We start from the raw sequence: 13982 nt of genomic DNA, 5'->3' as shown, positions 1-13982 counted from the left end.
AACAAAGCTACACTAATGAAACTTTCAACCACAAGAGAAAAGCTCACAAGAAATTCACACCACTTGGAGAACAAATCTAGCTTTGGAGACTATTTTCTAGCTAAAATATCTCTTGAGATCTTGTAAACAAAGTGTGCAAAAGTCCTCTTCTGAATCAGAATCGTTTGTATTTAAAGGGAGCCAAAAATGGGCTTCATTAATACTTCCAACGGATAGAAGGCAGATGAAGAGTCAGCTAGCCGTTAGAGCTGTCGGACGTCCGACGGCTTAGTCATCGTCCGATCCCATCGTCCGAAAATCAGTCAAGTTGTTGTTTGGACGTCCGATGGGATTTTATCGTCCGAGCTTCTGTGTCCGAACGTCGTCCAGAGAGTTATCAAATCTTCGTGGAATTTTTAGGACGTCCGATGAGATTGATGTGCGTCCGAAGCATGCGTCCGATCCTTCAGGACGTCCGATGCTTCCTTAGGAGCGTCCGACAGAGTCTTGGCAGAGAGTCATCAACACTTTGTGGAATTTTTAGGACGTCCGACACGTTCGATGTGCGTCCGAGGAGTACGTCCGATCCATCCGGACGTCCGATGCTTCCTCACGAGCGTCCGACAGAATCTTCTTCTTAATGATCTTCATCCTTTCGGACGTCCGACCGATTCCTTAGGACGTCCGACATGAGTGTCCTGTTTTTGCTTCTTCTTTTGGTTGATTTTCATTTCTTGACATATTCGTACCTGATTCTTTGATAGGCAAAAAACACTTATATTTGAAGAGAGTTAGATAAACATTTCAAAGTCCTTTGTGATCATCAAAACCAAGAATAACATTCTCCCCCTTTTTGATGATGACAAAACAAAGGTTTGAAATGAGATTTGATGATTGCAATAAAAACTCCCCCTTTCTCAATAGACAAGAACTCCCCCTTACTTAGTGAATCATAAAAAATTTTGAAAAACTCCCCCTCACTTGGCTGCCCAACCGAATTAAACAATTATCCAAAATATGACAATTAAGCAGCCAACATCCAACATTTTACCAATTCAATCCATCAGCCAATCCAAATTTAATCAAATCATCAATCAATCAATCATCAATCATCAATCAATCCAGTCCTCTCCCCCTTTTTGTCATCACAAAAGGGCAATCAATCACATCCATCTCATCCACAAACATCATTCAAAAATACTTGAACATCCACACAATCATCCACAAAATTCATTACATCCACACAATCATCATTCAAAATACTTAAACAGTACCAAAAGAAACATAAACATAATCATAACCAAATGTTGAATTCATCTACATATCCATTGTTGAACACCACAAACACATGAAATAGACAAACAAAATGCAAATGTCCTAAATGGTGAACTATGTGGATCCAGGTGTTCTTCGAGAGAGCTGATATTGGGAGAGGTCCTCCTCTTCAGTTTCTTCATCATCTGCAGCAGCCTCTTCAACTGGTGCCTTGCCTTTATCTGATGTGGAAGGGCCATGAGGAGTCACAGGAGTTGATGAACCAGGGTCTGGAATTGATGAGCTTGGATCAGTGGGGTGTGGTTCTTTGTCATGGGAAACTTCCTCAACCACAGGTGGGGGAAAAAGAAGGTTCTTTTTGTCTAGGAAGGCTGTTTGTTGCTCAGAGGACATGGTGAGCATTAGACCATGTTCTAGAAGAAGAACATGCTGTTTGAGTTCACGAAGGAACTCAATCACTTCATCATTGGAGGAGGAAGCTGCTTTAGTGGCAGACTTCCTGGGATGAATGGGAGTGAGTGAAACAGATGAAGGATCATGTGCATTCTTAGACCTCTGTTCACTAGATGATGCCCCCTTATAAGCCCACAGCTTGGAAAGCAAGCTCTTTTCCTAGCTGAGATTGTTCACCAAGTGTTTAGCAAGTTGTACGTAAAATTTGAGGTGATTTGGTGAAGATTTGAAGGTGAAATGAAGAAGAAATGTGGGCTATTTTTCTTCCTCCTTTGGCTGCTGGAATGAGAGAGAGAAAGGAGAGTGTTTGGGCTGCAATGAAGCTTCCTTGAGAAGCTTTAATGTGTGGCTCCAAATTGTGCAAAAGTCAACTCTCTCCCCGCACGCGCACGCGTGTTTTTCGTGCTCGATTCCTCTCGAGTTTATTTCACTAGTGCACTAAACCTCTAATGCACTTTCATTCATACTATTATTATTCACTCTTGATGGTCTAAAAATAAGGGTCTAAAGTCTCTCAATTAATCGCACACGCGAAAACGCGTACCTCCGATTTGTGCGTGATAAAGTGAAATTTCCAAGAAATTCTTATAACGATAGTATCACTAACCAATATTTAAGCAATTAAACATAAAAATACCTATTTCAAAACTAATGTACAAGTCTCCAATTTTTCAAGCTTAATATATTATCGAATCGATTATTGTCTCCAAACGCGTATCCACTATTCTCACTTAATGAGCTTTTTAAAAAAAATTAAATTTTGAAACGAGTCATTTTAAAAATACATGTAAGTCACAGATCCATGTAATTAGGTCTAAAAAGATTGAAATAAAATATTCGGAGCAAACGGCCAATTAAATATTTAAATAAGCCAGTAATAGGAGTTTAAAATAAGTAATTTGCGGGTCCTCACATGAGTCTAGTATTACTTCCTTAAATCTCCAATAAATTTGTATCAGCGCGTCTTTCGGAAAACTAACGACGCGCGAGCGGTATGCACTTAATTAGAACTCATTCACCTTTAATTTCTCAATTAACTTTTCTTAATCTACTATTGATCATTCTTAATTTCCCTGAGATAATTACACTCTCGAATAGAATATCACCTCGAAACACATGTACTCATTATTTCTCACTTAAATGAACCTCCGAAAATTAAATTTGCTAACGGGACGTTTTAGAAACATAAGGAAGATATTGTTCCATATGAACGGACTTAAAATGGTTGAAATAAATTATTTGGAGAAAACGGGTGGATAAATAATTAATTAAACCATTAAAATAAGATTAAAATAAGTAAAAATTCGGGTCCTCACATAAACTCTCAAGTATTCAAGAAAAGCTCTCTTGGACAAGAGAATGTGATTATACTCACATAAATTCTGGAAAAATCAAATTAACTCAAACGTTTGAAAGAATTAGGCTATTTATAGCCTCACAACAACTCAAAACCCTAATGTGACTTGGAAACTAAATTCAACTCTCTTTAATGACTAAGCTGGACGAATTTAATCAAGTAATTAAACTACTTAAACAATAAGTAAATTGACACTTAAACCCTTGCTAGCACAACTATCCAACTATCTAAACTAGCTCGCTTGGAACATCATTTGCGACAACAAGCTGTAGCAAATTGATGCGTGGAAAATCCTCAAGTTGAAAGCCCTCAATAGACTGTATGTCATCACCAATTCGATCTTGAATTGTACAAACAAGTGCTTGTACTGATTCTCTAAGTTTTCTTATACGAGCCCTGGTGATCGGACCACTTGGAACTTGAACAACTTGAACTTGAAGTAAGATCAGCCTTGAACTCTTTGAACCTTTCTTCCTTAAACCCTTCGGACCTCCTTTCATTCGTAACCCTTTTGGACCTTTCATCATTTCGCTTGGTTCTAGAGTATCTTCTTGGGCATCAAAGAAGCAACAAAGCATGGCACAATCATCCACTAAAGCTGAATATGTGTCCGCAAGTTTGGCAAAATCACAAACAATTTGGCTTAGGAAAATTCTTGAAGACATTGGTGAGAAGCAAAAGCAAGCTACGGTGATGTTCTGTGAAAACAAATCTGCAATTGACATTGCCAAAAATCCAGTTTATCATAGCAGAACTCGCCATATTGCTATCAAACACCATTTTATTCAAGTGCAATTGAAGATGGTGAAGTTGAGCTAAAATTTTGCAAGAGTGAAGACCAAGTTGCAGACATCTTTACCAAGGCACTTCCAAAAGACAAGTCCAACTATTTTTGAGAGATGCTTGGAGTTCAAGAACAGCACATTAAGGGGGGAATATGTTGAATAATGTGCTGAATCAATTAGTTGGGAAACTTGGTTAATTACTTAGTTGGAATGTTCTCTATGTATCTAGAATGTTGGAATGCTTTCTAGATAATTGGAATGATCTCTAGAAGTTTGGAAATTAAGAAGCTTGTTGGTAAGTGTGGCTGGAACTCTTTCCTATATATCTAGAATGATCATTTACAAGTATAAATAGACCTTGTAATTTCCAAACCAATACAAGAAAGTGAAAGAAATAAAAGAAAGAAACAATTGAAGCTACCCTTGTCTCCAAATATTCCTCTCAATTCTTGGCTTAATAGCCAACATTTTGCTTCTACTGTAAAATTGGAAGTGGAATGTACAAAACTTTTCGATAAATGCCTTCAGTTCCTTTCTCTTCCAAGTAAAAATGTTCTAATTCCAGAGCTCGCAAGGTGCATTTTACTAATCCCTGAAGTTATTTCAAGTAATAGCTAATGAAACATCATATATCAACTGGCATCCATGCGGACCATTGCTGAAAGTGTTTTCTAGTCAGCTTATCCATGCTTTTGCATGCTCCTTATCTGCAAAAGTAGCTTCCAATTTTCAGAATGGGCAGTGGACGTGGCCAGTAGGAAGGCGTGTGAATGTTGAAGTCCAAAAATTGATAGCAAATACTCCAGCAAACTTTTTGCCTAGCGAGCATATGGCTGACAATGCGAAATGGCTTGTCATTCTTCTGGTGTATTCAATGTGGCTTCTGCAGTCAAGGTCCTGAACCTCTTCGGGTAGCAGTTGAATGGCAGCAACTGGTTTGGTTGAAAAAATATGTTCCCTGATTTGTTTTTGTGATGTGGCTTCTATGCCAAGGTTATCTACTAAGGATAGATTAAGGAAGTGGGGGTTGCTAGTTGATGAAAGGTGTATTTTCTGCCAAATAGACGACGAAACACAGGAGCACTTATTCTTTCAATGTCCAGTTTCAATGATGGCAGGTGTATATGGTTGGCAGCAATAGTTAAGGTGGCTAACAAGGTATAAAGCTCCAACAAGCTTTACTGATGCTATGTTGAAGTTTGCTCTCTCTTATAACTGTATATCACATGTGGAGAGCAAGGAAGGAAATTGTGTTTAGAAGAGATACAATTCCGTGACTTTGATTAGCTCTGTGGTGAAGGACATTCAGTAGATAACTAGATCATCTAGGAGTGCCATGCAGAATCAAAAAAACTGGAGGATAGCACTAGAATGGAGTTTGAGTAATAGAATATTTGATGCTGTTTAGTATCATGGTAGTGCATATAGTCTGATTGTGCGTTTACCTTGTAATATCGAGGTCCCTGTCTTCTTGTCTAAACTGGTTTCTATATCAATAAAAAGATTCCACATTTGCTCAAAAGAAACAAAAATTAAAAGAGCTAAACCCTATGTCATGATGGTATTTAATCATAGAAATCAATTAACTCAAGCAACCGATTTAATAGCTAAACAGAAAATAGTAATTCATAGCAAAGTGCTTGACAGAAAAGTGTTAGTTCATACAAAGTGCTCGAGAGCAGACAATACCTATTTACAAGAGGCCCTAGAAATTCATAATGATCCCAAAATGCAGCTGCAGGTCAGCTACAGGAGTTTCTGTGCTGCTTTGCAAGTTCACTACATACTTCTAGAAAAAGAAAGGGGAAGAAATTAATTGTTGCATTTATTGTTTAACATGATCTAACCACTAAAGTTCTTATATGACCAAACCAGCTCTGTGGAACCAATCAAATCAAAAATGCCCTTTTAAGAAAATCAAGGTTAGCTGCTTCTTAATATATAGAATCCATTCATTTATAATACTTGAATTGAAACAGGGTCCATCAAGAAGAGAAAGCTTGATCTTTTTCTGGCTACCTGCATCCAAACAGCTTCTTATTTTGTCCAACTGAACTTCCTATTGATCCTGAAGCTACAGAGACAGTACACTTTTTCTCTTTCTTTGGTTCACAGACATCCAAGAAAACCCACAGAATGCTGCATAATAAACATCAGATTAACTTAAAGTTCAATTTTTTCAAGCAAGCCTCATATTAATTTGCTGGTTATCTGAAAAAGTGGTAATAAATTAAACAGTCTCGTAATGATTAGAGTAGGATGTAAACACCTAAATTCCTGCATGGTAAGAAATGGAAAATCCTGTTGTGCACTCCCCATCTCAAGAACCCAACAACCAAGCCATCCACCTTGAATTCAGGATTTGAGAATCTTTCACACAGTCTGCATTAATTGCCTACACAATATTTATGGATTTGATGAGGAAGTAGATTAAGCAGACAATGGGAGCGATTAAGTGGCTGGAGACACTTATAGCGATTTCTTTGCTTGCACTGCAGACTGTGGGAGCCATGGCTGTTATGCCAAGTAGTTACATTTATGGATTTAATGCAAAGGGAGTTTGAACTTAAATCGGATAAGTATCTTAGCCATGAGATTAAATCATGGGTATTAAATTTGCTAATCAACATGGAATTTCTTGGTGAATCATCCAATATACTCCTACTCAACAAGCATCCACATACTAGTTTAAACGTCTCTACACCATAGTTGATAGGATCAACTATTTCCTTCAAAAGGAAAAGCATCCTATGCGATAGTCTATCCACATTAACAATGTTGTATCCCATTAATACTATGACTGGAATATTCAAGAATAAAAAGGTAGAAGAAACTCATTATCACACCTCATTATGATTTCTTCCACGCATTTAGATATATAAAACAAGAACTAAATAAAAAATAATGTCAAGTATACATTGTGTATATACAAAAATGTATGCAAGACCCTGATTTTGATTAGATTTAGGCTATAGCACTAACACTTCTTTCCTATTTTGTTTAATTTTTCAACTTGTTCTGAAGAACTTCTACTAATTCTACTATGTACATGCCAATTAGGTACCAAGTAACACCAGCTAGGATAACCTGTAACCAGTTGCTATTCACGATATCCCGCACAAGTGAACCAGCTATATGCTCTTTCAATCCACCAGATATCCCTTCGCTTAGCTGTGACCGAACTATGGCAGCTGCTGCAGTGGCTAACACAATTGGAACAGACGACAAGAGAGGATGGCTTTCACTAATTTTCTTTTGATCTGAAAAATCCTGTTCAAACTGCTCCTTTTCCTTGATTGAAGGGGATTCTGATGATGGAACTCTGCAGTCAGAATTGTTCCTGTTTGACTCTGGAAGCACAAGCTTTGATGGAGCCCAATACTCAGCGTCATTTGTATAATTTGATGAGACTCCTAAAAAGTGTTGTTGTGTCTCTCTTGCTTGCTTTCTAGCCGCTGCAACATCCCTAAGCTTTTCAATGTTGGGTTCGGTGGACTTCTTTCCAAATGGAGTAAAATGATAGCGTTGTACTGTAGCTTGTCCACAAGCGGGTGCTTGCCAGTATAACCAATTGGATAACGTTCTGATTGCTTGAATAGCTGAAGCCCTTGCATCCCTCTGAATATCTGATTCCTGCATTGTACTTTCTTCTTAGCCATGTTTGGAAGCATCGTGTAAGTGACAAAATAATGGAACGATAAGCCAGCTCAGTTTGTTTTATTTTTCAAAAGAAAGTGACAAAATCATATATGCATGTTAAAATTTCGGTTCTCCATTAAAAAAAAAAAGGTAAAATCATGCCTGTTTATAAAGAATTCATGGACAAAGTAAACATACTCAATAATTAGATAATGAAATAATAACTTTCATAGTCGAAAACGAAAAACTTGGCATGTTTTTGGTTTTGGACACACCTTGGAGGTTTTTGAAGAAGTCATGTCATATCTAGCTTGGAACTTTTCCAGATCATCGAAGATATTAGATGCACAAGCACCAACTGTATTGCCAAAACCAATTCTAACTTTCCCACGTGGTTTCTTAGACATCAGGAATTCCAAGGCTGCCAAATTGGACCTTTCCACTGTCCTGTTCTCCAGCCAGAATTTGAAATAAAATACAAAAAGAGCAAAGGAAAGATGATAAATATGACAACTGAACAGTTACTAAAAATAACGTATTATAAGCTCTTATCATATTATACAGTGTGCATTCATTTTGGTTTTTTCCATATAATGCTGTCATCCTGCTGACAACCAAGAAATGCAGATTGTAAACGAAATGATACACGACATACTATGTCTATGTTTTACCCCCTAAGAAGTATAGAGTAAAGGTATTTGAATTCTGTATCTGTATTAAAATGCTTACTCTTGGCTCTCTGATAAAGTGTTAATAACTAGAGTTTGGCTTGGTCACAAAAAGATTAAATCATTTTCAATCAGGTGAGAACTACTCAAAAAGCTGAAACCAAACTTTGGAAGTTTCTAACTCAAAACTATACTCTCTGCAAGTGCGTGATTATTTGAGCTGTGTTGGAGGAAAGCCTACAATTTGTGCATTAAAATGCAGGCAGTCAGCAGCACTTCGATTAATTTGCAGTTTGAGGGCAACAGAATCTGCAAATTACACTCATCTCAACTGATGAAAAGTCTAGAGACAGATAAGAAGAACCAGAAGTCTGACCTACCTACAACGGAATTACAACTAAAAAGCTATGGATTAGCAACACCGCACATGCTCTTCTATTTTGATAAAACAGGAACTTACACAAAATTCCTATTTTCTTCCAAAATTTCATCAATGGCCTGATAAAGAAAGGAATATGGACAGTCGACATCGTACACTCTAGAGCACTCCAAGGACCTAAGGTCATCGGTGTGTTCGAAATTTCAAGACTTTTGCATACAGAGGGTTTAACTCATTAATTTAATACGTTTATGGTTGTTTATATTTTCCATCAGACCAAGAGGAGCCAAGATCAGAGCCCAGAGGGGAGCCAGTTAGCTGGAGTTGAAAATTTTGAAGCATATTACATACTGTTTTAAGTACGACAATGAATTGTCATGTAATCAGTAAGTAGAGACATTAAAGGGGCGGCATTCTTACGAGATGCAATCAACTGGACATGTTTGTATGGCTGCTTGAATTTTGTCTTCAGGATCTGCCCATTGGGCAACAACCCTTGCTCTTCCATAAACTGATTCAACAGCAAATGTTTTTTCAGCAAATAAGGCACACTTTAAGCAACCTACGCACTTGACTTCATCCACAAATACTGCCCTCTTCTCGTTTTCTGGGCCTAACCAGACGGAATATAGTGGTTTGCCAGTATAACCTCGTAAATCTGCAAATTTTTCTTGTTCCTGCAGAATGTTCCAGTATCAGGTTCATTTCAAGAAGAAGAGAAAAAAAGTTGACAGAATATCAAGAGGGGTTCATTTCAGAATTCTAACAAATGATTTGAATTTTTTACTCGTTATCATAAGCAAGCCAGCAATACTGACAGAACATTTTTTAATATGGACACGATAGCAGTTGAACAGAAATTCATCTTACATATTGGTGCAAAGTAGGGATTTTGAAGACAAAAAGGCAGCTAATTTTAAGTTTATCTTGAGTAAAAACTGTTAGAGGTGCAGTTAAATACACAAGAGAAGTCACTTTTCTAATGATTTGGGTGCTCAAGGAACCTTCCAAGAAATCGTTATGTTCTTTTGGATCGATCTTAAGAGCACCTTCATCATTCACTCAGTCTTTACCTAAACTTTTCTGTTTCAACAGCTACCTAGAGATCTTAAATTCACTAGTTCTCTGCTTGCTAGCTATTATCGTGGACAAAAATTCACTTTATAAGAGTCGTACCAGTAGATAAAAACTCTTTATCATAGGAACAGGGCTGCCCACTGGTATAGCATTATATACACTCTCAGGTGAAGAGACAAATACTAAAGCAAGCATATAAATTCATGATATCCCTTATCCCGAAAAATTGTGCTTCCTTTCTAAGGTTTTTCTTCTCTTATCCTGAATTTTTGTCAGTTATTGCACCCTATCCCTAGTAAATGCTCCATCGCCAAAGCAGAGATCAAACAGATTGGACAAAATTGCACTGAATACATCATATGCAAGAGAAGTTAGTTTGAGCATAATTGAACTAATAAAAGGAAATTACCCATTTAGCTAAAGATAACTTTCTATGCATCCAAGAATATGCAGAGAGAAAAAGGAAAGTAACAGTCAAAACTAACCTTATCATATGCCATTCGTGAGCTTGGATCAGAAAGAACAGCATATGCTTCATTGAGTATAATAGCTATATCATGTCCTGATGGACCAGCAATATCAGGGTGGCATCTCTTCTGCAGTGCCCTATATGCAAGTTTTATCTGTGCTTGATCACAAGAGCTCTCAATTCCCAGAAGCTCATAGAGGTCCAAGTCTGTAACTGAGGAATATGAAGTGCACTTGGAAGCTTTGCAAGCAATATTAGAGCTGTAATAGGACTTCCAGTTCCTTGGAGTCCAGACATGGATGCTTGATTTTCTTTGGATTGCATTTCTGGTTATTAATGAAGGGTTGAAAGTGTACAGAGATACATTAGCAGAATGCATAATTCTCCTTTTTGGAACTGAAGAATGAGAAAGTTTTAAGTTCACGAGTTCTTGTGGTGTTCTGAAGATATCATTGGATATGGAGACTAGGAGATATTTGTATGATGCTAAATGGTCCTAAAGTGCACCAAACGAAGACAATAGAGTGCACCAGAAAAAGACAAAATCACTGAGGAATATGTATCAAGCAGTCTTGATGATGGCTAAGTTCAACATCTTAGTTCCCTGATACAATGCTCAACAGCTGAGAATCATAGATAAACTGGAAACTGAGAGGTGAAATTATGATTTATTGCTTTCTTGATCTAATTAATATAATTGAAACTTTATCTCTTTAACTACAATTCTATAATGCTTTGTTTCCCTTAAACCAATAGGCGAACAATACAACAAGAGGAGTTTGAGGATAACAAGTCATGGAAATGTCAGAATAGAAATACGTGAACTGTAAACCAAAAAAAAAAATTTTTTTGAGGTATATCTTTCTAAATAAAAAGATGAGGTCCAAAATTAATGTGTCACAGTTATGAGTGCATTCTTTACTTTGTACTACTGATTATGCCAAGGAACGTGTGTTAGTTATAGTTTTAACAAATCGTACATATAGTTTTAACAAATTGTAAACTATGTTGTAGTAATCCAATAATTCTGGATTACATAAAATCGAAAAAAAACGAAATGATATATAGTAATGCGTGTAGAATAGGTTGTTATTGCCCAATATTGGCTAATTATAATAGCTAAAGGGAGCCTAAAAATCATCCGACATATGTTTTTCTACCAATATTATGTAGCTAGAATGATAATATGAGCAAATTAATTTGAGAATCTTAAATGTCATATACTAAAAGGACTAATTATCCACAAGTTATGACTACAAGAAATCATCAATCGATTCTTCCTTCTCTCTTTAGAATGCATTCTTTCTTTCTTCTCTCTTTAGAATTCATTCATTCTTTCCTCTCTCTAAAACTCCACCAGCAAAAACCATGGGAAAGAGACCAAATACTTTTTGTAACAGCCCCACTTTCCCCTAAGGCGAACCAAAGGGGTTAGCGGGCTGCCTGCCCAGCTCTCGCCAGGACTACGGATCAGTTCACGTCGATCTAATACGTTCCGGAACATACCCACGCGCGTAAACAAGTCAAAATCACAAAATAAAGAAAAATGAAAATCGAAGCCGATGATGAACAGTACCGGCCATGTCCGAATCCGGATACTAGGCCGGGAGTAGCCAAATTTTTCTTTTGCCGTTTGAAATACAAGTTAATCAGAAATCCAACCAAATGTCAACCAACCATTAATACATTGCAATTCAACATTTACAACCAATTTGGCATGCCAAAAGCTATTCAAAATAGACATATACATGGCTCAATTTGGCAATCAACAAGTATGATCTTCCAAAAATGATCATTTTCCTGTAAGGAAAACAAATGGAACAAAGTGAGCTAAAGCCCAGTGAGCAACTATCACATAAGCAACAAAGATCACTTAAGCATAAACGTTCATTGCAAATATTCAGATAAGAAGCAAACCAAGTCGGTAAAAGGATACGGACGGCTCTCAAGAGCCCATTTCCACGCTTACATTCTTGATCCAACCTCATTGACCCTCCGTCAATGTTAAAAGTACCAAACCGTAGACTTCACTTCACTTCCATTCCTTCCACCCATCATACCCCAACCGGGCCCGCACTCCAAGCAGTAGCTTTAGGTGATACTCGAGTACACCGGAACCAAGGGTCTCATTACCACAAGATTCCCATTTCAGTCCCCGTGGCTAGTCAATTTTCACGACCAAGCCCTCGCTGGCTCGATTCAAATGACTCCCAACGGAGTCGAGCTCAGTAGTACAGTAGGGCCGTTGGATACTCGTCCAACCGACACCCAAACAATATCAGTACAGTAATTCATATAGCAGTACAGTAAGACAGTGAAACGGTAAACAGTCAGTCACAAGAATAAAAGGAATGAGGGCAGTCAAGTACACCCTCACCCTAATCATTTCCAATAGCCAAACAAGCCTTCAAGGCATCACATTAGCATATAGCAAAGCCACATTATAAACATCCAAGTGAGTAGTATACTCACCAATTAAGCAAGTGAGGTTTCATGCACCGTCGTCCCTAGTACGTCGTGCACTAACGTCACGTCCTAGAACATGTAAACAAATACCATAAGACTCGTTAACGAGTCATAAAGCCAAGCCAATTATAACCCAATAGGGTTTCATATGCATAAACAAGCATAATAGCAAACCAGAAATTTCAGCAAAGGGAACTCATTTGATCCAACAACAAAAACAGTTTTCGCCTCCTAATGCGGTAATGGCACAAAATGCGCTACGCTTATCGGATGAGGGCGTAAGACCCACCATCTCGAAGCTAAAAGATAGGGCTACAACAATGTAGAAGGCCACTCAGTCCAAATCCTAGCACAACTAGGTCAAAAATGCAGAAAACCAAGCCAGAACCGTAATTGCAGGTTCCCAAATCACACAAAACTGTAATCATTCCAAGTCAGTCTATACAGGTCCAAATGCATTGCTTCCAAAGGCATATGATAGCTAAGACATCAAGCTACATTTCATCAGAAGACACTATCATCAAAATCCAAAGCAGTTCCAGTCAAAATGGCCAATTACAAGTGCAGTTCGCACATTCTGATCACCCAGAACAGCAACAGTAAAAACGACATAACTCACTCTACACTACTCCAAATGCCCTGAAATTTGCAGGCACTTCAAACTCATCAATACCTACAACTTTCATGTTTTGAGAAAAGTCCAATTCGGCCTCTAACCCTATGATCCAAAACCGGACAGATTTAGGGGTTATCAACCCTAACTTTTCTCATTTCAATCCAAACCCAAAATTGATTGCAATTATCAATAATTCACACCTACTAGAGTCATTATAAGCCATTGTCAATCATCAAAAATAGCCACAACATCCCATTCATATTAAACCAGAAAATTCCTCAATAAAATAAAAACTTCACCAAATCACTTCAAATCAAGAAATAAATCACACATTCCATCACTCAAGTCACCATTAGGCACAAAATAAACATCATTAGCTATAAGAGGATGTTCAATCATCACTTACCTAGTAAACAAGAGAAGAGGAGTTGTAGACCACCTTAGCTCTTCCAAAAACTTCACCAAACTCACCACTAACACTAAATGGAAAGATTGTATGGAGTGGAAACTAGTTGGTGTGATTGATTTGGATGATTTGAGCTAGTGGAAAGCTTGAAGATTGAAGAAGTTTTCTTCCTTCTTGGCAAGAGAGAGGGCCGGCCACAAGGTGAAAGAAAATGGTGATTTTTTGTGAAATTTTTAGATATTTAACCAATTTTGGTCAAAAGTCAAAAAAAAGTGAATAGTGTTCTTAAGTCAAAACCAATCACCAAGTGACACGTGGCACTCCATTAATGCATTCCTATCCTTTCTTTTCTCTCTCACATCAATCATTTTACACACTCTACTTATCTCTTAACACCCGATAAATTTTACACA

At 37.5% G+C, this 13982-nt stretch overlaps 1 protein-coding gene across 1 annotated transcript; it reads right to left on the bottom strand.

The window, feature by feature from the left end:
• Positions 1–6726: 6726 nt before the first annotated feature.
• On the bottom strand, positions 6727–10538 carry LOC113757654 (chaperone protein dnaJ C76, chloroplastic-like). Its single transcript, XM_027300802.1, has 4 exons — positions 10098–10538; positions 8956–9212; positions 7764–7935; positions 6727–7482 (listed from the first exon to the last, which is right to left on the bottom strand). The coding sequence occupies exons 1-4, from the start codon at positions 10458–10460 to the stop codon at positions 6850–6852; spliced, it is 1425 nt and encodes a 474-aa protein (XP_027156603.1). The 5' UTR covers positions 10461–10538; the 3' UTR covers positions 6727–6849.
• Between the last annotated feature and the right edge of the window lie 3444 nt (positions 10539–13982).

Source organism: Coffea eugenioides, unplaced genomic scaffold, assembly GCF_003713205.1.
Source record: "Coffea eugenioides isolate CCC68of unplaced genomic scaffold, Ceug_1.0 ScVebR1_3198;HRSCAF=4369, whole genome shotgun sequence".
NCBI lineage: Eukaryota > Viridiplantae > Streptophyta > Magnoliopsida > Gentianales > Rubiaceae > Coffea > Coffea eugenioides.
Note: the sequence above shows the minus strand (reverse complement) of the source record. Positions and strands in the feature narration are given on the sequence as shown.

Coding starts and splice junctions, on each gene's coding strand:
- LOC113757654 (XM_027300802.1), bottom strand. CDS start 10,460: ATGCATTCTGCTAATGTATCTCTGTACACTTTCAACCCTTCATTAATA. Junction 9,213..10,097: donor CACGAATGGCATATGATAAG/GTTAGTTTTGAC, acceptor AACATTCTGCAG/GAACAAGAAAAATTTGCAGA. Junction 7,483..7,763: donor CTTCTTCAAAAACCTCCAAG/GTGTGTCCAAAA, acceptor AGTACAATGCAG/GAATCAGATATTCAGAGGGA.